The sequence below is a fragment of the Triturus cristatus genome, chromosome 4_2, assembly GCF_964204655.1.
Source record: "Triturus cristatus chromosome 4_2, aTriCri1.1, whole genome shotgun sequence".
NCBI lineage: Eukaryota > Metazoa > Chordata > Amphibia > Caudata > Salamandridae > Triturus > Triturus cristatus.
In genome coordinates this window covers 243,283,688-243,308,027 of record NC_140586.1, presented here as the reverse complement: position 1 = coordinate 243,308,027, position 24,340 = coordinate 243,283,688, and the positions used below count along the sequence as shown (strand labels likewise).

Sequence of the window (24,340 nt, the reverse complement as noted above, 5' to 3'; positions counted from 1 at the left end):
CCTTGGTGCAATAACATCAACTGTTGCATGGCTTAACACTTAAGGTCCCAAAGGCGAGACCTATTGGCTATGCCAATGCTTGTGTACAATGGTGCCGATTTCTTGTGCAAATCACTGAATCCTGGAGGGTCTGAGTAATGTTGGAGATATACATACACAGTGCGTTATTGAGAGAGGAAGTGCCGAAGCAGGTTTTTTCCGAATGTCTGACCGCAGTGGTTTGCTCCCCTGATCTAGTTAAGACACCTGTCATAGAAATGTGGTATATGTTCTTTTTCGCATAGTCAGCTGATCAGTTGATATGATTTGTTTTTCCTTTCACTCGTAGGATATGATCCACATTGCAGACACCAAAGTCGCCAGGCGCTATGGAGATTTCTTCATTCGACAAATCCACAAGTTTGAGGAGGTGAGACGACATTCAAGGAGAAACTGAAGGAAATCTTATGTGGGTGCAGAGGTTGAGTACTGAGTGCTAGAAATCCTAGTCGGTGCCGTGAGGTGCCACTGTTATTGGGTGCTTCTCTGCTGGTGAGAAGGCTTCATTGATAACCAGGTTTGGTAAACCCTAGGTGTCAGACTTTAATGTGCTGCTAAATGTAAATGACACCATATTCTCACATTGTATGTGGCAAATGGTAAATCTTGCAAGAAAGGTTTCCTCTGAAAAATGTAGTCTTCTAAATGCTTTACAGTTCATGTAGTGCTTCTTAAAGGAGAAATCGACATACCTAGGCTCTGTGCAAAGAGAAAAATTTAAGTTACAGGTGAGGAAGCTATAATATCTAAGGGACTCTTGACAAAAATGGATATTTGTTCCCTTTTTTGTCACATTAATGTGTTTAACATGGTAAACATTGCTATTCTGTACAATTATCCCTTTTCAAAACCTATTCATACAATTTCATTTGAAAAGAAATAACCTCTTGCTGAGACTCTTGAGAAGCAGCTAGGTAACCCTATGTCAAAAGCTCCATCTTCTTCCAGTTCTTCTTTTAGTCAACAGCATACTGCATTCTGGGACTTGTATATATGTTAAGATTATAAATATGGACTCAAAGTGCTGTTGTGTTAAACATAACCCAGGTCCTCATCGCAGCTGTACGAGACCTGTGAAGTGGTTGAGGAAGTTTCTGTCCTCTGTCATGCCACTCTTACCTGCTCTGATATTTGAAGACCAGTGTTGTCATTAGAGAGGCCTAGACGAATAACGCAGAGCACTCCTGTTTTTAGCAAGCTGTGGGATGAAGGTCATTCTGTTTTGTTTTTTTGGGGGGAGGGGGGTGAAACCTCTCGCCATGGTTGAGTGTCAGTATCTGTAAAAGCTCAAAACTGCCATAACCAGAACTAATACTAGCATATTACGTTGATTGCGTGTGTAAAGTGACGTCTCATGCTGCATGTATTTCTGTACCTTGTCTCCGTGGTGTGTACGCACACACGCTGCTGCTGTTTCTGATTGGGTTGCTGTCAGAAGTGTACAGGTAGCGTCGTGCCTTAAAGCGTGTCAGTGTGTTGCAGAACAAGCTGTGGTGAGCAGGGCTAGTGGTTGTCATGAAGATGGTGCTTGCTTTTGGTTTAGGGTAGGGCGTTTGTTCAGAGACTTAGACACACGTTGCGAAGAGGAAAGGGACCGGCTCAAGCGAGGGAGCAATGTATGCCAGAGAGAGGGAAGCACACAAATTGTAGGAGCAGGTAAGAGTGGCTTAATGAAAGTGTAGTGAGCGTGACGGTGTGTAGAGGGAGATGGGAGCACCAGGAGAGCTACTTTGAATAGAATATTAGTGGCAAGATAAGGGGATTGGGTGTTATGGGGGTGTAGGGCAGAAATGGCGTAGTTCGCAAGCAAGTTTAATTTGGACTCGCAGAGAATAATGGGTCCGGTGGGATTGTAGATCTGCGTAGAGGAGTTGAGGGCTAGAGAACCAACTACTGCACCAACACGAGAGTCCTAAAGCTTTCAATGACTGAAGTGGATGCCCTGGGGTAGACCAATCCTCACTCTCGATGTTTGATGGGAAAATTGCAGCATTTTGAAAAGTGAGTTGGGGGAGCAGAGGGTGGAGAGTATGAAGGTTAAAGCATGGCTGAAAGGACATGCACCATAAAGGCAGGCAAGAAAGTCTTGCTCAAACCTTGAATAAGAAAATGTTTGTATTTATTCTACGTTTGTTGGGTATTATTTTTTTTGGGACAATCAGTTAAATACTTTTGAACCATATTTTGCACATAATCATTCAAAAATTATATCTGGCACATCATAGAGTAGCTAAATAACAATGTTTTTCTTCCATGTGTAAGTAGACTTTATTGCTTGATTAGTAAAAATCCTTGCAATGTGTTAAAGATAAATAAAATAATATATCCAAATTTACATAAAAAGGTAATGCATTGTAAAATAAAAAAAAATAAAAAAAGACCGGACAATTAGCACCTTAGCAATGAATCGGGGCCAAATCAATAATAATAAAGTGCAGTAAATTTGGCTATAATGGTTAGAATAGCCTTGTGCCGTAAACATTACAAGCATGTATGAGTAAAGTGTTATGGCTAATATGATTTAAAAGTGTAGCCTTTATCTCTGCAACAAGGGTTTGATCTCTGTCTAGATGTCCAAAGGCCCTGACCAGATGGCATCACCCTGCCCCCTGTTAAAAACAGTTTTAAAAAAAAGTGCATTCGGAAAGAGTGCATTCAGACCAAAGTGCATGCAGAGGCCCAGTAGCAGACATGTTAACAGCCTAATCACCTCCCAGCCCTTCAGCTCCATGATCCAAGGCCTCTGACTTTTTAAAAAAAACAAATTTAACCGGATTGGTTTTTGATGGGTCAAAACAGGCCAGCACTGCTTCCCTGCAGGATCTAGTGCCACTGACAACTAACCCAATTTGTACCACCTCCCTCCTGACCTTCAAAAGGGTGAGGCACAAGCACAGTACATGTATTATGTCCTCTTTTTTGCTGTTTGCAGTGCTGACACATTGCTTGCACTCCTTTTACAGGCTCAATAATAAATTGGGATTGTGATTTCCCTCATCCTTAATTTCATAAACTGTGCCTTTGTCCAGTCGTTGTAACCTTTAAGTAGCACTGTGGTTTCAGGTGTTTTATAGGTGTGGCACGTCATCCAACCATGTTTGCATAGAGAAAGACAGGTCTTGTCCTCTATTAGTGAGAGCTCTTTTGTGCTGATTTTTTGCCATCCTTTTAAATTCCTGATGGCTGATGGTTGGGTCCCAAATGATTGTTAAACCAAGCCTGCTCAGTGCTTGAGGCAGATGGCACTTTCCTGACGACCTTTACTTTGTTTGTAATTCAGTCCATAGGTGGTGGCCCAGAGTACCACCTTTTGTGGCCTCGAACATGTGACAGCTTATCGCAAAGGCCGCTTTCCTTGCCAAAGCCTGCCTGCATGTGCCAAATTCCAATCTTATTTGAGCTGTTGATGTATGAGAGGGAAGCTGAAAAATTGTTCTATTATCTTCAAGCATTGGGTAGCATTTGCAGGGCCCTGAGCGGGCCACCCAGGATGTTAAAGTGAGCGCATTACTGCCAAAGCTTCCCCTGTCAACCCTCTTGAATGCGGATTTATAGTCTATAAAACCCAGGTAGACCGGTTGTTTATTGGATTCCGCCTGATCAAACAGAAGGAAGAGTGTCCCTGCATGCTTCATGAACCCAATTTGGTTTGGCGGAATTATTTTGTTTATCTCCGCCCATAATTGTAGTGCGTCTAACGGCACGCCAGCAAAGTATTTAGTTTTGTTGTCAATTAAAGCGATCCGGTGATAGTTCCCAGGGATCTTCTTATTGCCACCCCCATGAAGATAGGAGCAAGTGTTGAATCATGCCATGAGGCGGAAATGCAGTTCTGCTGCAATATGTTTGAAAAGAACAGAGCTGGTTGAGCGGCCAACATATTGGATCCTCCTTGTAAATAGCTGGTGGTATACCACCTGGGCCTGGTGCCCCCTCTCTGCGTCCCTTGGCAATTTGTTCCTGGACTAGAGCGTCGGGGATGAAACACCACTGAGTAACCTGGTCACAGCTCTTTAAAAGATGTTCCAGGGGTTTGCTAGCCTCCAAACCTTCCCCCTGAATAAGGAACCGATCAGGTTGCAACTGCTTAAAGTGGTCGTACAGAAAATACCATATTGGCTAAGAGATGTTGGAGGAAGCCTCATTTGGAAGTGTGCCACCCTGTCCGTTTACAGAACGCCATAAATTTGCATAGTTTTTTGCCCTGGTGTCGTACAATAGTTTTGTCCCGAACGAGTTCCATATCTCCCTTTGATTTTTTTTGGGGGGGGTTCTTTACTTTCACTGCTTTTAGATGTCTTCTAGCCTCCCTTAAATTACATATTTTGGGGTCCATTGGTGACCTTTTTAGCTGGTTGGTTCATTTTTTGGCACTCCATATTAGGCGGTTGCTTTTCTGGAATGCACCTTTGGGGTCTAAAAATTTGCAGTTTTTCCCGGTACCCGCTTTGCGTGCTGGCCAATTTTTCAGTGAACCTTGCCCAGCAGGACACAAAGTCTCCCTCTGGCTTGTAAGTGTTAGCTAGTAGTAGTTTGGTTTTGAGGCCAGGCTTGAGAGGGAGTTAGTGGTACACTTGTTGCGTTTGAGGTTGATTGTGTGACCTTCAAATCCTTGATCTCCTGAAACATCATACATGTCTAACCCGAAGTTAAGGATTAGCTTTTGAGGGCGGTGGTCACTGTCCATATTTTTGCCAAAGTCAAATGAAGTAGGTAGGGGAGAGGAAGTGGCCAAATGGCTACGGTGGTCGACCTCGAACCTGTGGAATCTGGTTTGAGTCTCAGCAGGGATGCTCAACATCCTGTGATTGTGGGCAAAACACTTAATCTCCCCGTGCTCGACAAAAATGAAATGAATGTGTCCATCTTTAACGCAACTGGTGCTCATGTAAACGTGCTGATAACTTCAGGTCTAGTTCGCACTATATAAAACGTGAAAAAATAAATTAAAAATAGTTATGTTCATTGACGGACACACGAAGTAGTAAGACGAGCCCTGCATTTGACCACGTTATTGCGTGCGCAGCACTTGTTTTAACCTGTTTTATCAAAGTATTTTAATCACAAGTAAGTGAACACTTTCAGTCTCCCCTCACCACTTTTCTCCTTGGACTCTTGGGTCTGCTGCAGGGATTCCGCGATTGCGCGGAGAGAGTTCCTTTCCCTTCTCCAGTATTGTATCTTTTATAGATTCACATGCTTGAATCTTCCCCATCTTCATGGTGGCAGTCCCACGGTAACAGTAAAATAGCAGTATAAAAGCTAAAAGGACAATCTCCCTTCATAATCAGTGGCATTTAGCAACCAGTTATCCTCATTAAAGAACATCCAAACTCCAACCAATCACATCGCAGACCCTTGAGGATCCATCCCCTGCAGGGCCACCATACCTCAGATTTTTTACCGCACGGCGTGTTAGGGAGTCTCCCTGAGCTCTGCTCAGTCACAGTGTTTATACATTGAACTGTTCAACTTTCAGCTAGCAGTTCATTTTCCTTAATCCTCTTTTCAACTGAGGTGCTGCTAGAAAGTGAGTTTACTCCTTTATTTCTGTGTTTACTACAGAATGCCAGAGTCTAAAAAAGGTCTGTTTAGGCCCCGCAAGACTTGTGGAAAGTCAAGGCTTTTCTCAGAAGACCCTCATAAAGAGTGCTTATACTGCTTTTACCCAGATCACAAGCCTGAAGACTGTAAGCACTGCTGGACTTTTGCATCAAAAACCCTCAAAGATCATGAAGGAAGACTTCTCATTTGGCTTCAAAAGAGAAAATCTGTGAGGAAATCTGACTCCGAGAGTGAGGAGAGGTCTCATACCTCTTCTAAGAAAACGAAGGAAGAGGATCCTTCTTCTGATCAGGGAGATACAAAGAAACAAAGATCTCAGAGCAAGGAGTCGTCAGTGGAAAATAGGGCAAACAAAGAGCAACCTGGCTTGTCTCAGGCCCAGGAAAGATCAGGTTCTGCTCCTCTTCTGCGCCACATACTTCCTCACTGAAAATCCGCCCATCGTCGGGCTCGTCAACTAGGCATTCTCCGCCTACAACCGTAGACTCCGTCGACTTTCTTCAGCGACATCTTCGCCGGTCAAGACGTCGACGGCTGTCTCATCGACGAAGACGGAAGTGGTGTCTGGCTTCGGTAAGGAGTTCGTCGTTGAGAGCGTCGCCGTCGACGGTTCCGTTGGGTGCTGCGCCGTCAACGAGCGTCCCCGCCCCGTTGAGGGATATTTCCACGCCGTCGTTGCAGTCTCTGGTGATGACCCCATCGACGAGGAAAATGGACATGCCAGTCTCCAAATCACTGTTACAAGACTTTTCTAAGATATCTCCTCTGCCTCCTTGCCGCCTGGATTTTCAGGTACCAGAGGATGAAGGTCCTAATGGCCCTGCTTACAGACCATCTCAACTGAGTAAAGTGCCAGGAATCTGAAGCTCATCAACCTGATGACCCTTCTGCATACTTGGAAGGTGATTATTCCTTTTCGGACAGACGCTTGGTATGCAGCACTTGGACTCTGTCTGGAACATTACCCATACTATGAGCAGGAAGAGGAGAACCGTTGACAAGTACCCTTTATTAACCTTCCAATGTCACGGACTTAAGTTTGATGTTAAATGACTATTCTAAACAGACGCAGGCAGGAGGCAATGAGACTTCTCAGGCACCCGCCACCCCAGTCCCACTACATTCGGCTCAAAACTTCTCCAAATTATTTCTTCAATGGAACTCTATTTCGTCTGACAGATGGGTGTTAGACGTTTTCAAACACTATCACACCCTGGAATTTCTTCAACAACCTCCCGATTTTCCCCTAAGAAAGACTGTTCACCGCCATCTGGCTCTTCTCAAAAGGGAGATAAAACTCCTCGGCAAACCGGGAATCGCGATAGTGCAGCTTTTACTCTCACTTTTATTTGATAAAGAAAAAGTCTGGAAAATGGAAGCAGGTTATGGACCTCTGGTTGTTGAATAAGTTAATCAAGTCAGCCATTTCGGATGTTGACGCTCCAGGAGATTCTCCTTCTCTAGGATTAAGGAGATTACTTGACCCCTCAATCTTCTGGATGCGTAGTTTCATATTCCTATTCATCCAAAGCACCATAGTTTTCTCAGGTTCCAAGTGGCCGGGTACCACTACCAGTTCAAGGTGCTAAATTTCAGGCTAGAGTCTGCTCTCAGGGTTTTCACCAAATGCTTGGCGCCAGTAGCAGCCTATTTCTGGCGTACTGGTCACCAGGTGTTTTCCTATCTGGACGACTGGTTGGTCAAGGCTCCAACATTTCAAGGTGCAAGAAAGTCCATGAATGGGCGTCTACGCCTTTTTCGCTCTCTGGGTCTCAATCTCAACGAAGAGAAGTCTTCACTCCTGCCTTCCAAGTCTCTAGTGTTTCTGGGAGCGAAGTTAGACCCCAACCGCTCAATCGCTTTTCCCACAGAGGAAAGAATTTCTCGTCTTCTAAGGATGGTTCAGTCCCTTTCTTCAAAAACATTTGTTTCTGTGAGGATTTACTAATCAATGTTAGGGATGTCAACTCCATTCCGTTGATTCCTCGCTGTCTATTGCGGATGAGGCCTCTTCCGGAGCAGCTCGACGCCCCAATGGATACAAGCTTACGGCTCCTTCGAAGACACACTATCAGTCATGCCTCAGATGATCAGGGCAATGTCTTGGTGGACATTTAGAAGCAATCTCTCACAAGGCCTATCCTTCCTTCCACCAAAGCCTTTGATAATGACAACAGACCCTTCCATGGAGGGATGGGGAGCTCACCTCTAAGAGTCTCTATACCACATCAACCTGTTGGAGCTGAAGGCAGTTTTTCTAGGGCTCCGTTCCTTCCTACCAAGGATAAAGGGTTCATCAATCCTTGTCCGCATGGACAACACCACCACCATGTTCTACCTGCAGATCAAGGAGGGACGAGATAACCGGCTCCCTCGTCTGGCGCAACGAAAACAAGTCCAGCATGTTCCAGGGGTGCTCAATGAATAGGCCGATTCGCTCAGCAGAGATACCAAGCAGTGTCGCAAGTGGGAATTGGAGGCAATTCAGCTGGGAAAAAAATACAGTGTGGGGGATTGCCAACCGTGTGTCTGTTCGCTACATTACTCAATAAAAAATGTGAATTCTACGCCAGTAGATTTCCTCAGCCAGGTTCTCTGGGGAACGCCTTCCATTTTTCCAGGAAAGGGACGTTTGCTTGCGCGTTCCGTCCGTTCCCACTAATACCCAAAGCTCTACAGAAGAGGAAACTAGAGCCTTGCCGCATCATTCTCATTGCCCCAGCATGGGCAAGGCAATACTGGTTCACAGAGCTGTTTCGCCTATCAGAGGCTTCTCCAATACGTCTTCATCCTTCGGAACGTCTAAATTCAATGGACCAAGGCCAGGTGATTCATCCACAGATTCACTCTCTTCACTTATTGGCCTGGCTCCTCACCACATGGAGTTTGGTGACTTAGGAATCTGAGGAGTGCCATACCATTTCTAACCAGGCCTGTGCTCCCTCCACAGTCAAGCGTTATCAGCCAAATGGAAAAGATTCTGCTCCTGGTGTACAAAAGTCTCCTGCCATCTGCTCTTTTTTTTTTCTCCGGAGGAGGTTTTGCCATATCTCTTGTCTCTGGCAAAAGCTGGCCTTTCCCATTCTGCGATTAAAGTTCATTTGGCCGCAATTTCAAGGTATAGGAGACGTTCGAGCCAGTAGTCCCTGTGGTCCTGCAGACTAGTGAAGGAATTTCTGAAAGGTTTTTTCAGAGCCTACCCGCCGGTTCGGCCTCCTCCAGTGCTCTGGCAATTGAACATTGTGTTGTCTCATCTCATGAAAGCACCATTCGAACCAATTCACAAGTGTGATCTGAAATTTCTCTTGGAAGGTGACTTTTTTCTTTGCCATCACGTCTGCTAGATGTATTAGCAAAATTCAAGCTTTCACAGCAACAGAACGTTACATTCAATTCCAGCAGGATAGAGTGGTGCTCTGCATCAATCCCTCGTTCATCCCCAAGGTACCTACCACGTTCCATCTGAATGTACCTGTAGTCCTGCCTTCATTTTTTTCCTGCTCCGTCTACACCAGCGGAGAGAGCTCTACATTCCTAGGACATCAAACGATGTTTGAAGTTTTACCTTCAAAGGACTAAACCTTTTCGTAAATCTACTCAACTCCTCAGTGCCTTCTCTGCCCCTAGGAAGGGTCAGGCTTTGACTAGAGCTTCAATTGCTCTTTGGGTTTCTTCTACTATAACCTGCTGCCATTAAAGAACTGGACGCCCGCTTGCTTCTACAGTGACTGCCCATTCCTCGAGGAAGATGGCAAAGTCCTCGCCCCTGTATGCGGTATGTCCCTACCAGACATCTGCAGGGCGGCGACATGGACAAACGTCCATACCTTCACAAGGCACTGCTGCCTTGATACTGTGCGAAAGACTGATACTGGGGTTGCCAAGAGGCTCTTTGTCGTCTGTTCGCTTAAAGTAGGCCTCAGTTTATTGAGGTTTATTAAGCCTTTTTAAATATTATTATTACTTCTTGCAAATGTTTATGTATACTTATATATTTTTTTTTTTACCCGCTAAAGGTAGTTGCTTGTTTAAGTTTTAGGTGATGACACTGTCGCATGGTGGATTGGTTCACCTTTTTTCCCACCTCCCATTTATTATTATGTACTGCTTACTAGTCTGGTTCAAGCCTGTGAATCTATAAAAGACACAATACTGGAGAAAAAACAAGTGTTCGAGGCATATGAGCTGCAGATTACACACTTTTGCATAGATCGCCATCTGGTGTTGGGCCCGGATGTTTGTTTTTCCTCTTGGAAAGTCTTTGGAAGTCACGAGGTCGGTGACTCCTCCTTTGGTTCGTATTGCGCATGGGCAGATTGTTTTTTTCCGCCATCGGGCTCGGATGTAATACTTCGCGCTCCGGTTCCGAACTTTTCCAGTTCAACGATCGGCGCAAAATCCTCGTTCATCGGGATTCTTCCGATACAAATCTTCTTAATCACCTTCTCTTCGACACTTCTTCGATTCCAGTCGTCTACGGCGGCCTTCGGGCCTATCCCGGCTCCGGTCTCGGCTGATGGAAAGAACTCCCTTCAAGAAGTGCCCTTGATGTGGGTCCAAATTCCCCCACACCGATCTTCATGAGGTGTGCAACCTCTGCCTCTCCCCTGAACACGAGGCTCGAGACTGTCCCGCCTGCAAGTCTTTTAGATCGAAAAAGACTATTCGAGATCGAAGGGCCAGACGCAACATGGCGCACTCCTCGACCTCCGCTCCAGTCGACATCTTCGGGGACGACGTCGAAGCTCCGGGACAGCAGCACACCGAAGAAGACGACGACCTCATCAGTGCTTCCGAAGCCGACGACTCAGATGTGGAGGACATCACCCCGGCGCAGAGGGTCATGAGTACTATACCCCCTCCCACACCCGCGCCGACACCCAAAAAGGCTTCGGTCACGCCTTCGCCTCCGAGCCTAGGCAAGACCAAAGACACTGCTTCTAACACCCCACCTTCGGGCCCGGTGAAGAAGCCTAATAAGCCTTCCAGCGGCTCGGGCTCGAGCCAGCCTGCCAGCGGTGCCGAAAAACACCCTTCGGCACCGAAGAAGAGATCGGCCTCCACCTCCACACCGAGCTCCGCACCAAAGCCCTCGGTGTCGAAACCCGGCCTCTCGGTGCCGACCAAACATCATAAGGCCCTCGGCACCGACACTCCCGTGCTGAAGCCTGTCTCGGCACCGAACAAAAAATCGGAGGTTCCAAAAATGCACGGCACAGACAAGCCTAGAAAGCCGTCGGCGCTGACCGAACAACCGGATCCTTTGCAAAAGACACTTACCAAGGATCCAAAAACTGGACATTTGGCACTGTCTTCAAAAAAGAGACATTTGGACAAACCAGCTCCACCTCCAAAGAGGAAGGACTGTGCTACCTCCCCTTTCAGAGTGCCTTTCCCACCTCCTCCACCCTCTCCACCTCCGCCCCCTCCACCTTCTCCACCCCTGCCTCATCGCTCTCCGACCCCGTCTCCAGACCATGATGATCAAGGGGACCCATACTACGATCCAGCAGATGTGCCGCAACACCCCACCCCTACTGGATCCCCAGACCCATGGGATGATTATAACAATCCAGACATCCCAGATGTCCCACAGGATGACCTTTATCCATCCAGGCCATCCCCACCAGAAGACTCGTTAGGTTTTCACCACCTACTCCAGAGGGCGGCCCATTATCACGGGGTAGAGCTACATACTGACCCGGTAGAGGAAGATTTCCTCCTAGACACCTTCGATACTGCACATAGGTCTACTGCTATACTACCTATGAACAAAGGGGTAATCAAACATGCGCCAGAGGTTTTTAAAGACCCAGTCATGGCTAGGGTCCTAAACCCACGCATAGAGAAAAAATATAAAGCCGCCCCCACAGATCCTGCCTACATTAAAGGACCTGCACCACTGGATTCCTTAGTGGTATCCACAGCTAGGAAGAGATCAAATTCTCAGGCGTCAAGTGAAGCACCACCACCTGACCGAGTCCAAGCTCCTGGACGCGTCAGGAAAACTCACTGCGTCACAGGCTGCCAATATATGGCGTATCGCCAACACTCAAGCGCTATTGGCCAGATACGACCGAGCGCATTATGATGAGCTAGAAACCATCGTGCACCATCTCCCAGAAAAATACAAAAATAGAGCTAATGAATTGATTCAAGAGGGAAAAGCCATAACTAATACCTCTATACGCTGTGCCCTAGGCGCGGCAGACCCAGCCTCCAGGGCCATAAACACTAGTGTCCTCCTCCGTCGCCACGCCTGGCTAAGAGTCTCAGGCTTTGAACCTGAGGTACAAGCCTCCATATTAAACCACCCATTTGATCAAGAACATTTATTTGGTCCAAAGGTAGATGAGGCCCTCGAAGATGAAGAAATACACAGATACGGCGAAATCTATGGGAGCCCTACAGTCACACCCTCCTAGGCGCTCCTTTCGCCGCTCTTCCTTTCGTGGCACGGGCAGAGGCTACTCCTCAGATAGCGCCTCCACGTCCTACAAATCCCCTCCTCAGTCCACCTTCACAAGGGGTTATCAAAGAGGCGGCTATAGAGGTAATAATAATAATAAAGGCAGAGGCAAAACAAATACCGCCCGCTCTGCCACACCGCCTACCCAATGACTTCCCCCTGCTCCCTCCAGACCATCCCACTCCGGTCAGGGGCAAGCTACAAAATTTCCTTCACGTCTGGGAGATCATCACCTCAGACAGATGGGTGACCCAAATTATTCGTTCAGTGTACTGCCTAGAATTAACATCTACCCCCCCAAACATTCCACCCAGGCAACGCCCAATGTCACAAGAACATGCCACGTTACTAAAACAGGAGGTAATCTCCCTCCTGCAAAAACAAGCAGGAGAGCAAGTCCCCATCAATCAGCAAAATTTAGGGGTCTACTCCCTGTACTTTCTGATACCAAAAAGATACGAGACTCTACGACCTGTTCTAGATCTCAGGCCTCCAAACACTTACTTACATTCAGACCATTTTCACATGGTAACCCTTCAACAGGTTCTTCCGCTCCTCTCCCAGAACGACTTTCTCACCACACTGGACTTGAAAGACGCATACTTTCACATTCCGGTACACCATGCTCACAGAAAGTACCTCAGATTTGTAGTGGACGGGCAACACTACCAGTTCAAAGTGCTCCCGTTCGGGGTCACAACAGCACCAAGGGTATTCACCAAGTGCCTAGCAGTAGTGGCGGCACACCTCAGAAGACCGCACATTCACGTCTTCCCATATTTGGACGACTGGCTAATAAAAGCCACGTCCTACAACCAATGTGTACACCACACCACCACTACAATCCAACTACTTCACCAGCTAGGTTTCACGGTAAACCACCAAAAGTCCCAGCTGATACCATCCCACACAAAGCAATACCTCGGTGCCACCATAGACACCTCAACAGCCATAGCCTATCCCAATCCTGCCAGGATTGCAAGCATTCAGGCTTTGCGTCAAAAATTCATACTTCAACACTCTCTCCCAGCAAGAGTGTTTATGCAACTCATAGGGATGATGGCCTCTTGCATTTTCATAGTGCCTCACGCAAGACTCCAGATGCGTCCACTCCAGGAGTGCTTAGCACGCCAGTGGAACCAGGCCCAGGGGCAAATGACAGATCTGGTGTTGGTAGACAGTCGCACCCATCGCTCTCTGCAGTGGTGGAACACCACAAATCTTTCCAAAGGTCGACTGTTCCTGGACCCGGTTCCACAAATAATCCTAACAGACGCATCGCTCTCCGGCTGGGGAGCTCATCTGTTACACCTCACAGTGCAGGGCACATGGACGCCGCAACAAAAGTAACTCCACATCAACCATCTGGAGTTTCTGCCAATCTTTCTAGCCCTAAAATCCTTTCAGACGCAGATTTCAGGCAAGGCAGTCCTCATTCGCACAGACAACATGACTGCCATGTACTATATTCAAAAACAGGGGGGCACACACTCTCCACAGCTCTCTCAACTAGCACAGAGCATATGGAGATGGGCAATTCCGCAAAAAATATTTCTCCTGGCCCAACACGTCCCAGGAGTCCAAAACACCATGGCAGATCTGCTCAGCAGACAAACGCAACAGATCCATGAATGGGAACTTCACCCACAAGTTCTTCACCCGTTCTTTCATAAGTGGGGGCATCCTCAGATAGACCTCTTCGCCACCCACGAAAACAAAAAATGCCCAAGCTTCGCCGCCAGATACCCACACCCATTGTCCGAAGACAATGCGATATGGATGAACTGGTCAGGCAAATTTGCGTACGCTTTTCCACCTGCGAAAGCTACAACAGCACTCCCTCACGCTCATCCTGGTAGCTCCAACATGGGCCAGACAACCGTGGTGCACCACGCTGCTGGAACTCTCGGTAATGCCACACCAAAAGTTACACCTCTCACCATGCCTCCTAACCCAGAACCATGCAGAGATCAGGCACCCCGACCCAGCTCAGCTCAATCTTGCGATCTGGCTCCTTAGATCCTAGAATTTGGATACCTTAACCTTCCCCCTGATTGCATGAACATTATCAGAGAAGCTAGACGCCCTAATACTAGGGCATGCTACGCCGCAAAGTGGAAAAGATTTGTTGTTTACTGCCATAACAACACAATCAACCCTCTAGACGCATCCATACAGCACATCATATGTTACTTGCTCCATCTACAAAGGTGTAACCTAGCATATACATCCATTCGGTTACACCTCGCAGCAATTGCTGCTTACCTACAGAACAGACAGCACCTATCACTTTTCAGGCCTGCCATCAAAGCCTTCATGGAAGGCCTCAAAAGAGTAATTCCACCCAGAGTACTACCCTCACCTGTGTGGAACTTAAATATAGTTCTCACAAGGTTAATGGGGCCGCCTTTCGAACCTTTGCATAAATGTGAGCTGCAATTTCTCACATGGAAAACAGCTTTTCTGGTGGCCATCACTTCCCTTAGAAGGGTCAGTGAAATACAAGCACTCACTATACAGGAACCTTTTCTCCAAATGCATCCGAACAAGGTTGTACTCCGCACCAACCCAAAATTCCTACCCAAAGTCATTTGCCCCTTCCATCTGAACCAATCGGTAGAATTACCGTTTTTTTTTCTCACAACCTCAAACTGTTGCAGAAAGGGCTCGACACACACTGGATGTTAAAAGGGCCTTACTTTACTATATCCAAAGAACACCTTTCAGAAAGACCAAACAGCTATTTGTCTCTTTCTCTCCACCACATAGAGTCAACCCCATCTCTAAATCCGGGATAGCTAGGTGGATTGTAAAATGCATACAGATTTGCTACCACAAAGCAAAACGAACGCTATCTGTTCCCCCTAAAGCCCACTCTATAAGGAAGATGGGGGCTTCTATGGCTTTTCTAGGGAACATACCATTAGATGATATCTGCAAAGCAGCGACATGGTCAACACCGCACACTTTCACAAAACATTACTGTGTAGATGTGCAAACCAAGCAACAAGCTACTGTGGGCCAGGCTGTACTAAACACACTGTTCCAAACCACTGCAACGGATACCGGTGGTCGCCGCTAGGGTTGGGTACTGCTATATAGTCTATGCAAAAGTGTGTAATCTGCAGCTCATATGCCTCGAAAGGAATATGCTACTTACCAGTATGCATCTGTTCTTGGCATGTAGAGCTGCAGATCTACACACGCCCACCCGCCTCCCCGACTACCTGTATCCGTTCCAGTCTATCTTATTTAGATACAACACACATGGGTTTCTTTACTATTATTACTACGCTCCATCTTTCCCTGCTGGCGAAAAACAATCTGAGGATGGAGCCGAAGCCCATGCGCAATACGAACCAAAGGAGGAGTCACCGACCTCGTGACTTCCAAAGACTTTCCAAGAGGAAAAACAAACTGCAAACATCCGGGCCCAACACCATATGGCGATCTATGCAAAAGTGTGTCGATCTGCAGCTCTACATGCCAAGAACAGATGCATACTGGTAAGTAGCATATTCCTACTTACCTTTACACTGTGGTTCTCCAGTATTTATATCTTTTATAGATTCATCCATCCATCCTCCCCTTACAGGTGCACCCTTCCATACCTTTTATTTTACTAACTACACTCGTGCCCGAAATCTGAGGTTTGGTGGCCCTGCAAGGGATGGATACTCGAGGGTCTGCGATGTGATTGGTTGGAGTTTGGATGTTCTTTAATGAGGCTAACTGGTTTCTAAATGCTATTGATTCTCGAGGGAGATTGTCCTTTTAGCTTTTATACTGCCATTTTACTGTTACTGTGGGACTCCCACCATGGCGACAGGGAAGATTCAAGCATGTGAATCTATAAAAGATATCAATACTGGAGAACCACAGTGTACAGGTAAGTAACTTTTTTTTTTTTACTTCCATCTTGGAAGCTGGCAGTCCCGCCCTTTCTGCACTTCTGGTTCTGGGGGGCATTTAAACAGTATGGCGCACCAAAGGCAAGCCCGTCTGTGCCCGTCCACACCTGGACGGCACAAGTGGCCAGACATGCTGCCCTTTTTCTCTCAGATGACAAAAATATCCCAGAAAGAACCTTCTCTATGGCTCAACTGCGTGAACTGCGTCCTAAAATTCAGCATGGGGGTGTACTCATAGGATCAACTTCAACACAGGGAGGCCAGCACTAACTTTTGCCCTATTAACGTTCGGGCCTCAATCCCGGGTTCCCTGGGATGGCCCCAGGAGCCGGGAGTAGAAAAGGCATACAAGTTCAAAATCAAGACTACACTTGGATACAGCTCGATCAGGGGGGTGTTGATAGATGCTCGCTCAATGCCCAAACACAAGACCGAGATTGCCCTAACTAGCCAGACACTCAATCTGGGCTGTCTTTTTATCACAGAATCCTGGGCCACGGATCACTCAGGTCCCGACTTGGCAGAGACCGTCCCCCCAGGCTACATTATTCTTAGATGCGACCGCCCTGACAGAAGAGAAGGTGGCCTAGGCCTGGTGGTTAAGGACTCCCTTAGATTTACCCCTAGCTATGTGGAAGGTGCCCCTGGCTCTCTTCTGGAAGCATCTTCGTTCGGATTAAGCTATCTGTAAACTGTAACCTTTCATGCCTTCTGGTATACCGTCCTCTAGGGCCAAGGGCCAAGTTGCTGGAGACATGGTGGCAAACCCTCGAACCATTTGTCACTACGGCTCATTACACCATTCTAAGGGAGTTCAGTTTCCATCTTTTAAACAAACAGGACAATGACTCTGCTCACCTTTTAGATCTTATGACCTCTATGGGATTTGAGCAACTTGTCTGTTCTCCTACCCACAGCGCCGGCTATACCTTGGATGGCATTTTTGCTAACCACAACAAAGCTAACGATTGAGGCAGTTCAGCCTCTCACTTGGGTTGACCACTGGCTGGTCGAGTTTATTAACATTTTCCCTCATCTCACTAAAGCTTACAAGGGTTCCCCCCTAAAACGTATACGTTGCAGGGGATTGAACAAGGTTACTGCCACCAACTGGAAGGCTCCCTTGGTTTCAGTTTCTGATGGAAACCACATCGCTCATCCTCCCACGGCAGAATGTTTTCATAACTGGATCACCGAGGCCTTAGACATAGTTGCTCCATTCAAAAACGGTCATTCAAAGAGCTAAACCCTCTGCTCCATGGTTTTCGGAAGAGCTTATGGCTCTCAGGTGCGAATGCTGTAGGCAAGAGCTGAAATGGCGTGATGACCCTTGTCCTCGGGGGGTGGGGGGGGGGGGGGGGGACCAAGCAGGAATCTTTACTGCGGGAATATAAACACGCCATCTTTCAGGCTATATCTGGCTTCCTCACTGAAAAGATAGTGTCGGCAGACAATTCCTCCAGCATGCTATTCAAAGTCATAAAGGAGATTGCTGAGCCACCAGGGACACAGCTCTTGAACCCCTCCCAAGACTTCTATGACAGAGTAGCACTATACTTCCAGGATAAAGTCCTTAAGATCTTTTATGAGTTCACCCTGACTGGCTACCTCTGTGGAAAGTTCATCATCCTGCCCTCTTTTCCACAAATCGCAGCTCTGCAAACCAAGTAATTCTTACATGGCCTAAAGTCCGGAGCTCCCACCGACCCTTGTATTCCTTCCATACTCAGACTTGCTCCTGACTTAATAGCCAACTTCCTGTGGAAGGTCTTCAGCAACACACTCATGTCCGGCAACTACCCAGCCACCCGGAAGGAAGCAGTTGTCTCACCTTTTCTTAAAAAATTTTTTTTTTTTTAAAAAAAGACGATAACGAGCCTGCAGAGTTGAAGAACTTCTGACCTATCTCCCTTCTCCCCGCTCCGGCTCAAATTTATCAATGTTGAGCTGATGAATCATATTGAATCACAGGAAATCCTTGACGGCTCTCAGAATGGTTTTTGCGCTGGTCACAGCACCGAACCCTTCCTAGTAGGAGCCACCAACTGTATCCGTACGCAGGTTGACCAAGGCGGATCTGTGGTGCTGATTTTGCTCAACCTTTCGGCGGCATTAATTACCACCCACCCCCCCCCCACCCCCCCCACCCCCCAGTGCACATGATCCAGCGACTGCGGGAAGCAGGAGTTACTGGAAGGGCCCTGCAGCTTCTACACTCTTCTATGACTAGCAGAGTTGGTGAGATCGTTCAGTTTCCAGGTGCTCCTATGCAGATGATACACAAATCATTGTTTCCATAACAAATGATTTGCATTTGGTTGCCCGAAAGTTTAATCTATGCATGTCCAGCATTTTATGCTGGATGAAGGATAATTCATTAAAGATCAATGCCGACAAAACCGTGGTGCTAGTTTTTGGACCACAGAATTCCATTTGGTCTAATGCCTGGTGGCCTGCAGATTGCGGTCTCCTTCCTGTACCGGTCAAAACTGCAATCTGGGGTCATATTTGACGGGGGTCCAAGTTAGCGGTACAGTCCGCACCTGTTTCTACATCCTAAAAGCCCTGAGGAAAGTACTGCTGTATATTCCCTCTGAACTGCATCTGCCTACTATTATCGCACTAGTCACCGCCCACTGCAATGCTCTGTACCTTAACATCAACATAGGATCCCTGAACAAGCTTCAGGTGGTACAGAACACGACATCAAGGCTGATTCTTATCATCCCGAAGTATCAATCAGCCAGGGCGGTAATTTGAGCCTTGCATTGGCTTCCCATCAGGAAGCGCACTTCATTCTAGGTCTTGAGTATGGTGTACAAGGCTATGCACAGCAATGGCTCATCACACTTAAAAACCATGTTTCAGTGGTAAAATCCGGGGAGGACCTTGAGATCCTCCTCACAAAAAACTGGGTTACTCCAGTATTGGAACTTTCATAGATTCCCATAGCTTGTATCATTCCCCGTCGTCGGAATGGGAGTCTCGGTACCCAAAATAACATAGCAGTAGGTACAAAAGAGAACGAAAAAAGGCCTAGGCCTCATTCCCTTTTGTAGCATATCTACCTCTTTTTGTAAAAGAGACCAAAATAAAGCAACAAACAATCAGATTAGCCTCACCCCACAGAACCTTCCTAAGAGAGCCTCAGATTTTCCACCGCACGTTGTGCTTAGGGAGTCTCCTTTTGAGCTCTGCTCACTTCAACTCTGACTGCTTTTTTCTAAATTTTTTCTTCAAAATTGTTGGCGTGTCATTCAGGAATGTCTGACAAGGAGAAGAAAGCCCTTTTCAAGCCTTGTTCCACCTTTGGCAAAAAGAGGCTGTACGTGGAGGACAGGCATAAGGACTGCATTTATTGCCTGTACCCGGATCATAAGGCAGCGGAATGCAGGATCTGCCGCACCTTCTCTACGAAGACCCTCCAGGACCGTGAGGGTCGCCTTCTCACTTGGCTCTAGAAGGTGAAGTCAAGGGAGGGTGCTCTGTCCAGTGACAGTGAGGACTCCTCATCTGGCACCTCCTCTCGCAGGTCAGTGAAAAGGGGTAGGGCTTCCCCTTCACCATCCTCTGAACGTCCTGTTAAGGCCTCAAAGAATCCCCCCCCCCCCGTGAGTCTGAGAGCCGGAGTCCGAGTGAATCACCTCTCCACGGTGAAAAGGAGAGGGAAGGACTATCTGCAGCCCCAGGAGTGGTGGAGTCTACTAAGGCGTTTAAGAAGCCCTCTTCTCTCTCTTCTGAGAAGTCGGAAAAAGACTCTAGATCGTCGACGACGCCACAGAAGACTCCGTACTCAAGTACAGAAAGTTTCACCGTCGACGGGCTCGTCGACGGTGCCTTCTATTCACACATCGACGTCAGCGTCGACGAGGGTGTCGACGACTGTGGCGGTGACGACGTGGTCGTCCACGAGCGCTAGGACGATGTCTGCGATAACGACGACAGGAGGAGTGTTGATGGTCTCGTCGGCGGCAGTGTCGATGACGCCCATCTCTTCGACGATTCAACCATCGACGGTGCATCTTCCGTCGACTACCACGTCGACTATGGTTTCTCTGTCAACGCCGACGGTACCATCGACGACCTCTTCGTCGACGGAGACGATTACAATATCCTTAAAAAGAATAACCTGATCTGACGTCACCCTTGCCTCCCGCACTGTTGCTCGAGGAAGAAGGGGACTCTGATGGTCAGGATTCTTGTGGCTATGCCCATAGTCCCTCACAATTGTTCGTCAAATGTCAGGTCACTGATTCGGAGGGCGACAACACTCCTGGGTACTCCTATCACCCATCCTATGGTCGTCAGGACAGCGCAGGCCAGGGTATGGTTGCGGTTCCTTCTTCGCTCCTGGCAGATCTCCAGGGCATGTTGCAGGATTATCGGAAGAGGTTTTCTCAAGCTCCTCCTCTTCCATCTTCGACTTTCTCTGCAGTGCATACTGTGCCTACACCATCAGCTCCTGCAGTGTTTTCACCGGGAGAACCATCCCAGATGGTTTCACAGCCACAGGTTTCCAGCCCAGGTTTACCTCCAGTGGTCCCGGATGTTCATGATGATTCCTCGGACGAGGATCAGGATAATGGCAACAGGTCTTACCAGTGTGTTGAGTGGGAGGACTATGTGATCCCGGATCCTGCTTCACCTACTCCGGATCCGGTGGGTTCTCCCCCGGCAGATATTGGGGGTTTTCACAAGCTGATGGAAAGAGCCTCCAGTAGATTCCAGCTTCCTATGCTGTCAGTTCAAACGGAATGCATCCTGTATGATTTTAAGGAGCCCTACAGGAAAGTGGTTCGTTCCATTCCCATTGTTGGCCATGTCTGGGACGAGGGTTTGAAGGCGATGAAGAACCAGGTTACAGTTATTCTGGTTTTGCCGCGCCTCGAGAAGAAGTACAAGGCGGCTGAGGATAGTCCAGCGTCCTTGATTGGTCAGCCGAAGCCGGATTCGGTAATGTCCCAGGCGGCGCAACGAAAGTCACGTAATCCGTCTGCACCACTAACCACCCCTCCCGATAAAGAAGGCAGGCGCCTTGATAATGCGGGGAAACGGTTTTCCTCTATGGCGAGTCTTTTAGTACGGGCAGCGAATGCGTTGGCGATCCTTGGCAGGTACGATCGCCAAATGTGGTGCGACCTTTCGCCTTATTTGGACCAGCTCCCACCGCAGTCCAAGGCGGAGGCCAAGAAAATTCTACGCGGAAGGCTAAATCGGCGGAGGTGAAAGACTGCGCCATGGATATCGCCACAACAGCTTTCCGTGCACTGGCAGGTGCAGCTGTTCTTCGTCGCCAGGGCTGGCTCCGGGCGACTTGGTTCCGACCGGAGGTTCAGAACAAGATCCTGGACCTCCCGTTTGATGGTGAGGCATTATTTGGGAAACATGTCGACGATGCCCTCCAGGACATTAAAAAAGATATGGAGACGGCAAGGTCTCTAGGCAATCTTCTATATCGTAAGGTTCCTTTCCGTGGGGCCAGAGGTAAGAGTACCACATCCTACAGAGGCTCGCACCAACAGCAACGGTACTCTTCTTATGGTTCGACATCTCAGTCGTATTTCCCACAGTACCAACAACGACGAGGCCAGACCTCGTCTTTCTCTCGCTCAAACACTAAAGGAAAACAAAATCGCCAGGGACATGACACCTCCAAGAGACAATAGCGGCGGTTGCAGGGTTCGGTGGGTCTCGTCCGTACGGACAACACCGCGGCCATGCTTTACATCAACAAGGAAGGGGGTACCAAATCTCTTCCGTTGTCGCAGGAGGCCCAAAGGATTTGGGAATGGGCGATCCTACACGGAATATCACTCACAGCGGAACACCTACCAGGAGTGCTAAACGAAAAGGCGGACAGACTCAGCAGGCTTTCATCAGTCAGCCACGAGTGGGAACTAAACCAGATGGTCTTGGAGGACAGTTTTCACCAGTGGGGCAAACCTTCAATAGATCTCTTTGCTACCCCGGAAAACAGAAAATGCCAGTTTTACGCAAGCAAAGTTCACCATCGCGGATCGCTGGGGAATGCGCTTTCGATAGCTTTGTAAAGCGCATTTGTGTACGCTTTTCCCCTCATTCCGTTAATACCAAGGATACTCAGGAAGATCAAGACGGAGCCGGGCAAGATGATCCTAATGGCCCCAGCTTGGCCGAGGCAGTTTTGGTTCACGGAGCTTCTCCTTCTTTGTCTGGTCCCTCCACGTCCTCTACGGGCGATCCCGGATCTTCTCACGATGTCCCAGGGCCAGATCTGGCATCCAGATCCTCGTTCCATACACCTCTCTGCATGGCTCCTGAGCAGCGAGAATTCCTAGATCTTCATCTCTCGGGCGAAATAAGGGATGTTCTCTCTGGCTAGAGCTCCTTCCACTAACAAGACTTACCGTCTCAAATGGAAACGCTTTTGCATCTGGTGCCATCAGCAAGGTGTGGATCCTTTCTTGTCTCAGCCTCATCAAGTTGTTCCTTATTTCCTGTCCTTGGCTAAAGCAGGTCTGGCTCATTCGTCCATAAAGGTTCATTTGGCTGCAGTTTCTCGCTACAGACGCACTGCCTCTGGGCCTTCTCTTTGGTCCTCTAAAATTGTCAAGCAATTTCTCAAAGGCCTATTTAGAGTTTTTCCTCCCGTGAGGCCTCCGCCTCCCACATGGCATTTGAACTTGGTTCTCACCCAGCTGATGAAGCCTTCTTTTGAACCGGTTCATAGAGTGGATTTGAAATTCCTCTCATGAAAATTAGCACTCCTTCTTGCTCTCACTTCGGCAAGACGTATTGGAGAATTACAAGCTCTCACAATCCAGAAACCTTTCCTCCAATTCAAAAGTAATACAGTAATTCTACGGACTAATCCAAAAATCATACCAAAGGTGCCCTCGGATTTTCATTTAAATGAGCCGGTAATTCTCAAGGCTTTCTTTCCTCAGCCGTCTACACCGGCGGAAAGGGCACTTCATTCGCTGGATGTGCAACGGTGCTTGAAATTTTATCTGGACCGTACTAAAGACTTTCGAAAATCTTCTCAATTGTTTATTGCATTCAGTGCTCCCTGCAAAGGCTTACCCCTGTCCAAGCAGGGTATTGCTCGATGGATCTCCAGTGCTATACAGTTCTGTCATTCTGCAGCGGACAAGCCACTAGAGGGCAGAATTAGAGCACACTCGACCAGGTCCATGGCTTCCTCTACGGCACTCTTTGCGGGGGTCCAGATTAAAGACATCTGCAGGGCTGCAACTTGGAGCAGCGTGCACACCTTTGCCAGACATTACTGCCTGGAGACCTTGGCACAGGAAGACACGGCTGTGGGCCAGGCAGTCCTGAGGAACCTCTTCCATTGAGTGGTGAGCTTTCCTTTCTTCCCTCCTTCCTTTCTTATGGTTCTTTGCACATTTTGCTATGTGTTTCTTATGTGATTGCATTGTATTTTTATGTTTTCTTAAAAATAAAAAAAAATGTGAAATATGGTTACGGTGCATGGAGAATGAGATGTCTCTAGGGAGGCAAAATGTGTTTGACTGCTAGCTACTCTGATACAAGCTATGGGAATCTATGAAAGTTCCAGTACTGGAGTAAGAAACAAATTACTTACCTGTAACTTTGGTTCTCCAGTATTGGTAACTTTCATAGATTCCCATGCGCCTCCCCTGGGAAAGCTCGGCCCTCGGCAGGTTTGGTTGTACTGTTACACAACAGCTACGAAAATCTGAGGTTCTCTCAGGAAGGTTCTGTGGGTTGAGGCTAATCTGATTGTTTGTTGCTTTATTTTGGTCTCTTTTACAAAAAGAGGTAGATATGCTACAAAAGGGAATGAGGCCTAGGCCTTTTTTCTTTCTCTTTTGTACCTACTGCTATGTTATTTTGGGTACCGAGGCTCCCATTCCTACGACGGGGAATGATACAAGCTATGGGAATCTATGAAAGTTACCAATACTGGAGAACCTAAGTAACTTGTTTATTCTCCCAGATTTCACAGATCCTGATGGGGCTGTCGCTCATTTTCTGTGGCAGCCACCAAACTCTGGAACTCCTTGACCCCTTCCATTTCCAAGGTGGGCTCTCTTCCAGTCTTCAGGAAACTTTTGAAAATCTGGTTATTTGCTTCTTAGCTGGATGTTTGTACTTTTCCCCTACTCCCCCATTCACTTAGCGCCTTGACACCCGTAGGTATAAGTGTGCTTTATACATTCTATCCTATCCTATTAAGTAAAGACTGACAAAGGTGTAGTCCATTAAGGAAGACCCAATGGAGTATTCGACCATTTAGGACGTTCCAGATTTCGTTGAAGTGCCTGTCCAATCTTATCCTCTTTGTTCCACCGGGGGTATCCTGAGATGGAATTGCCCAATCGCCATTTTG

The 24,340-nt window shown here is 47.6% G+C and overlaps 1 protein-coding gene across 1 annotated transcript in view; it reads left to right on the top strand.

The window, feature by feature from the left end:
* EIF3L (eukaryotic translation initiation factor 3 subunit L) overlaps positions 1 to 24,340 on the top strand; it is a 159,479-nt gene that overhangs the window by 119,459 nt on the left and 15,680 nt on the right. Inside the window, exon 14 of the mRNA XM_085601410.1 lies at positions 329 to 409. Within this exon, the coding sequence (XP_085457536.1) occupies positions 329 to 409 (81 nt within the window). The remainder of the gene's footprint in view (positions 1 to 328; positions 410 to 24,340) is intronic.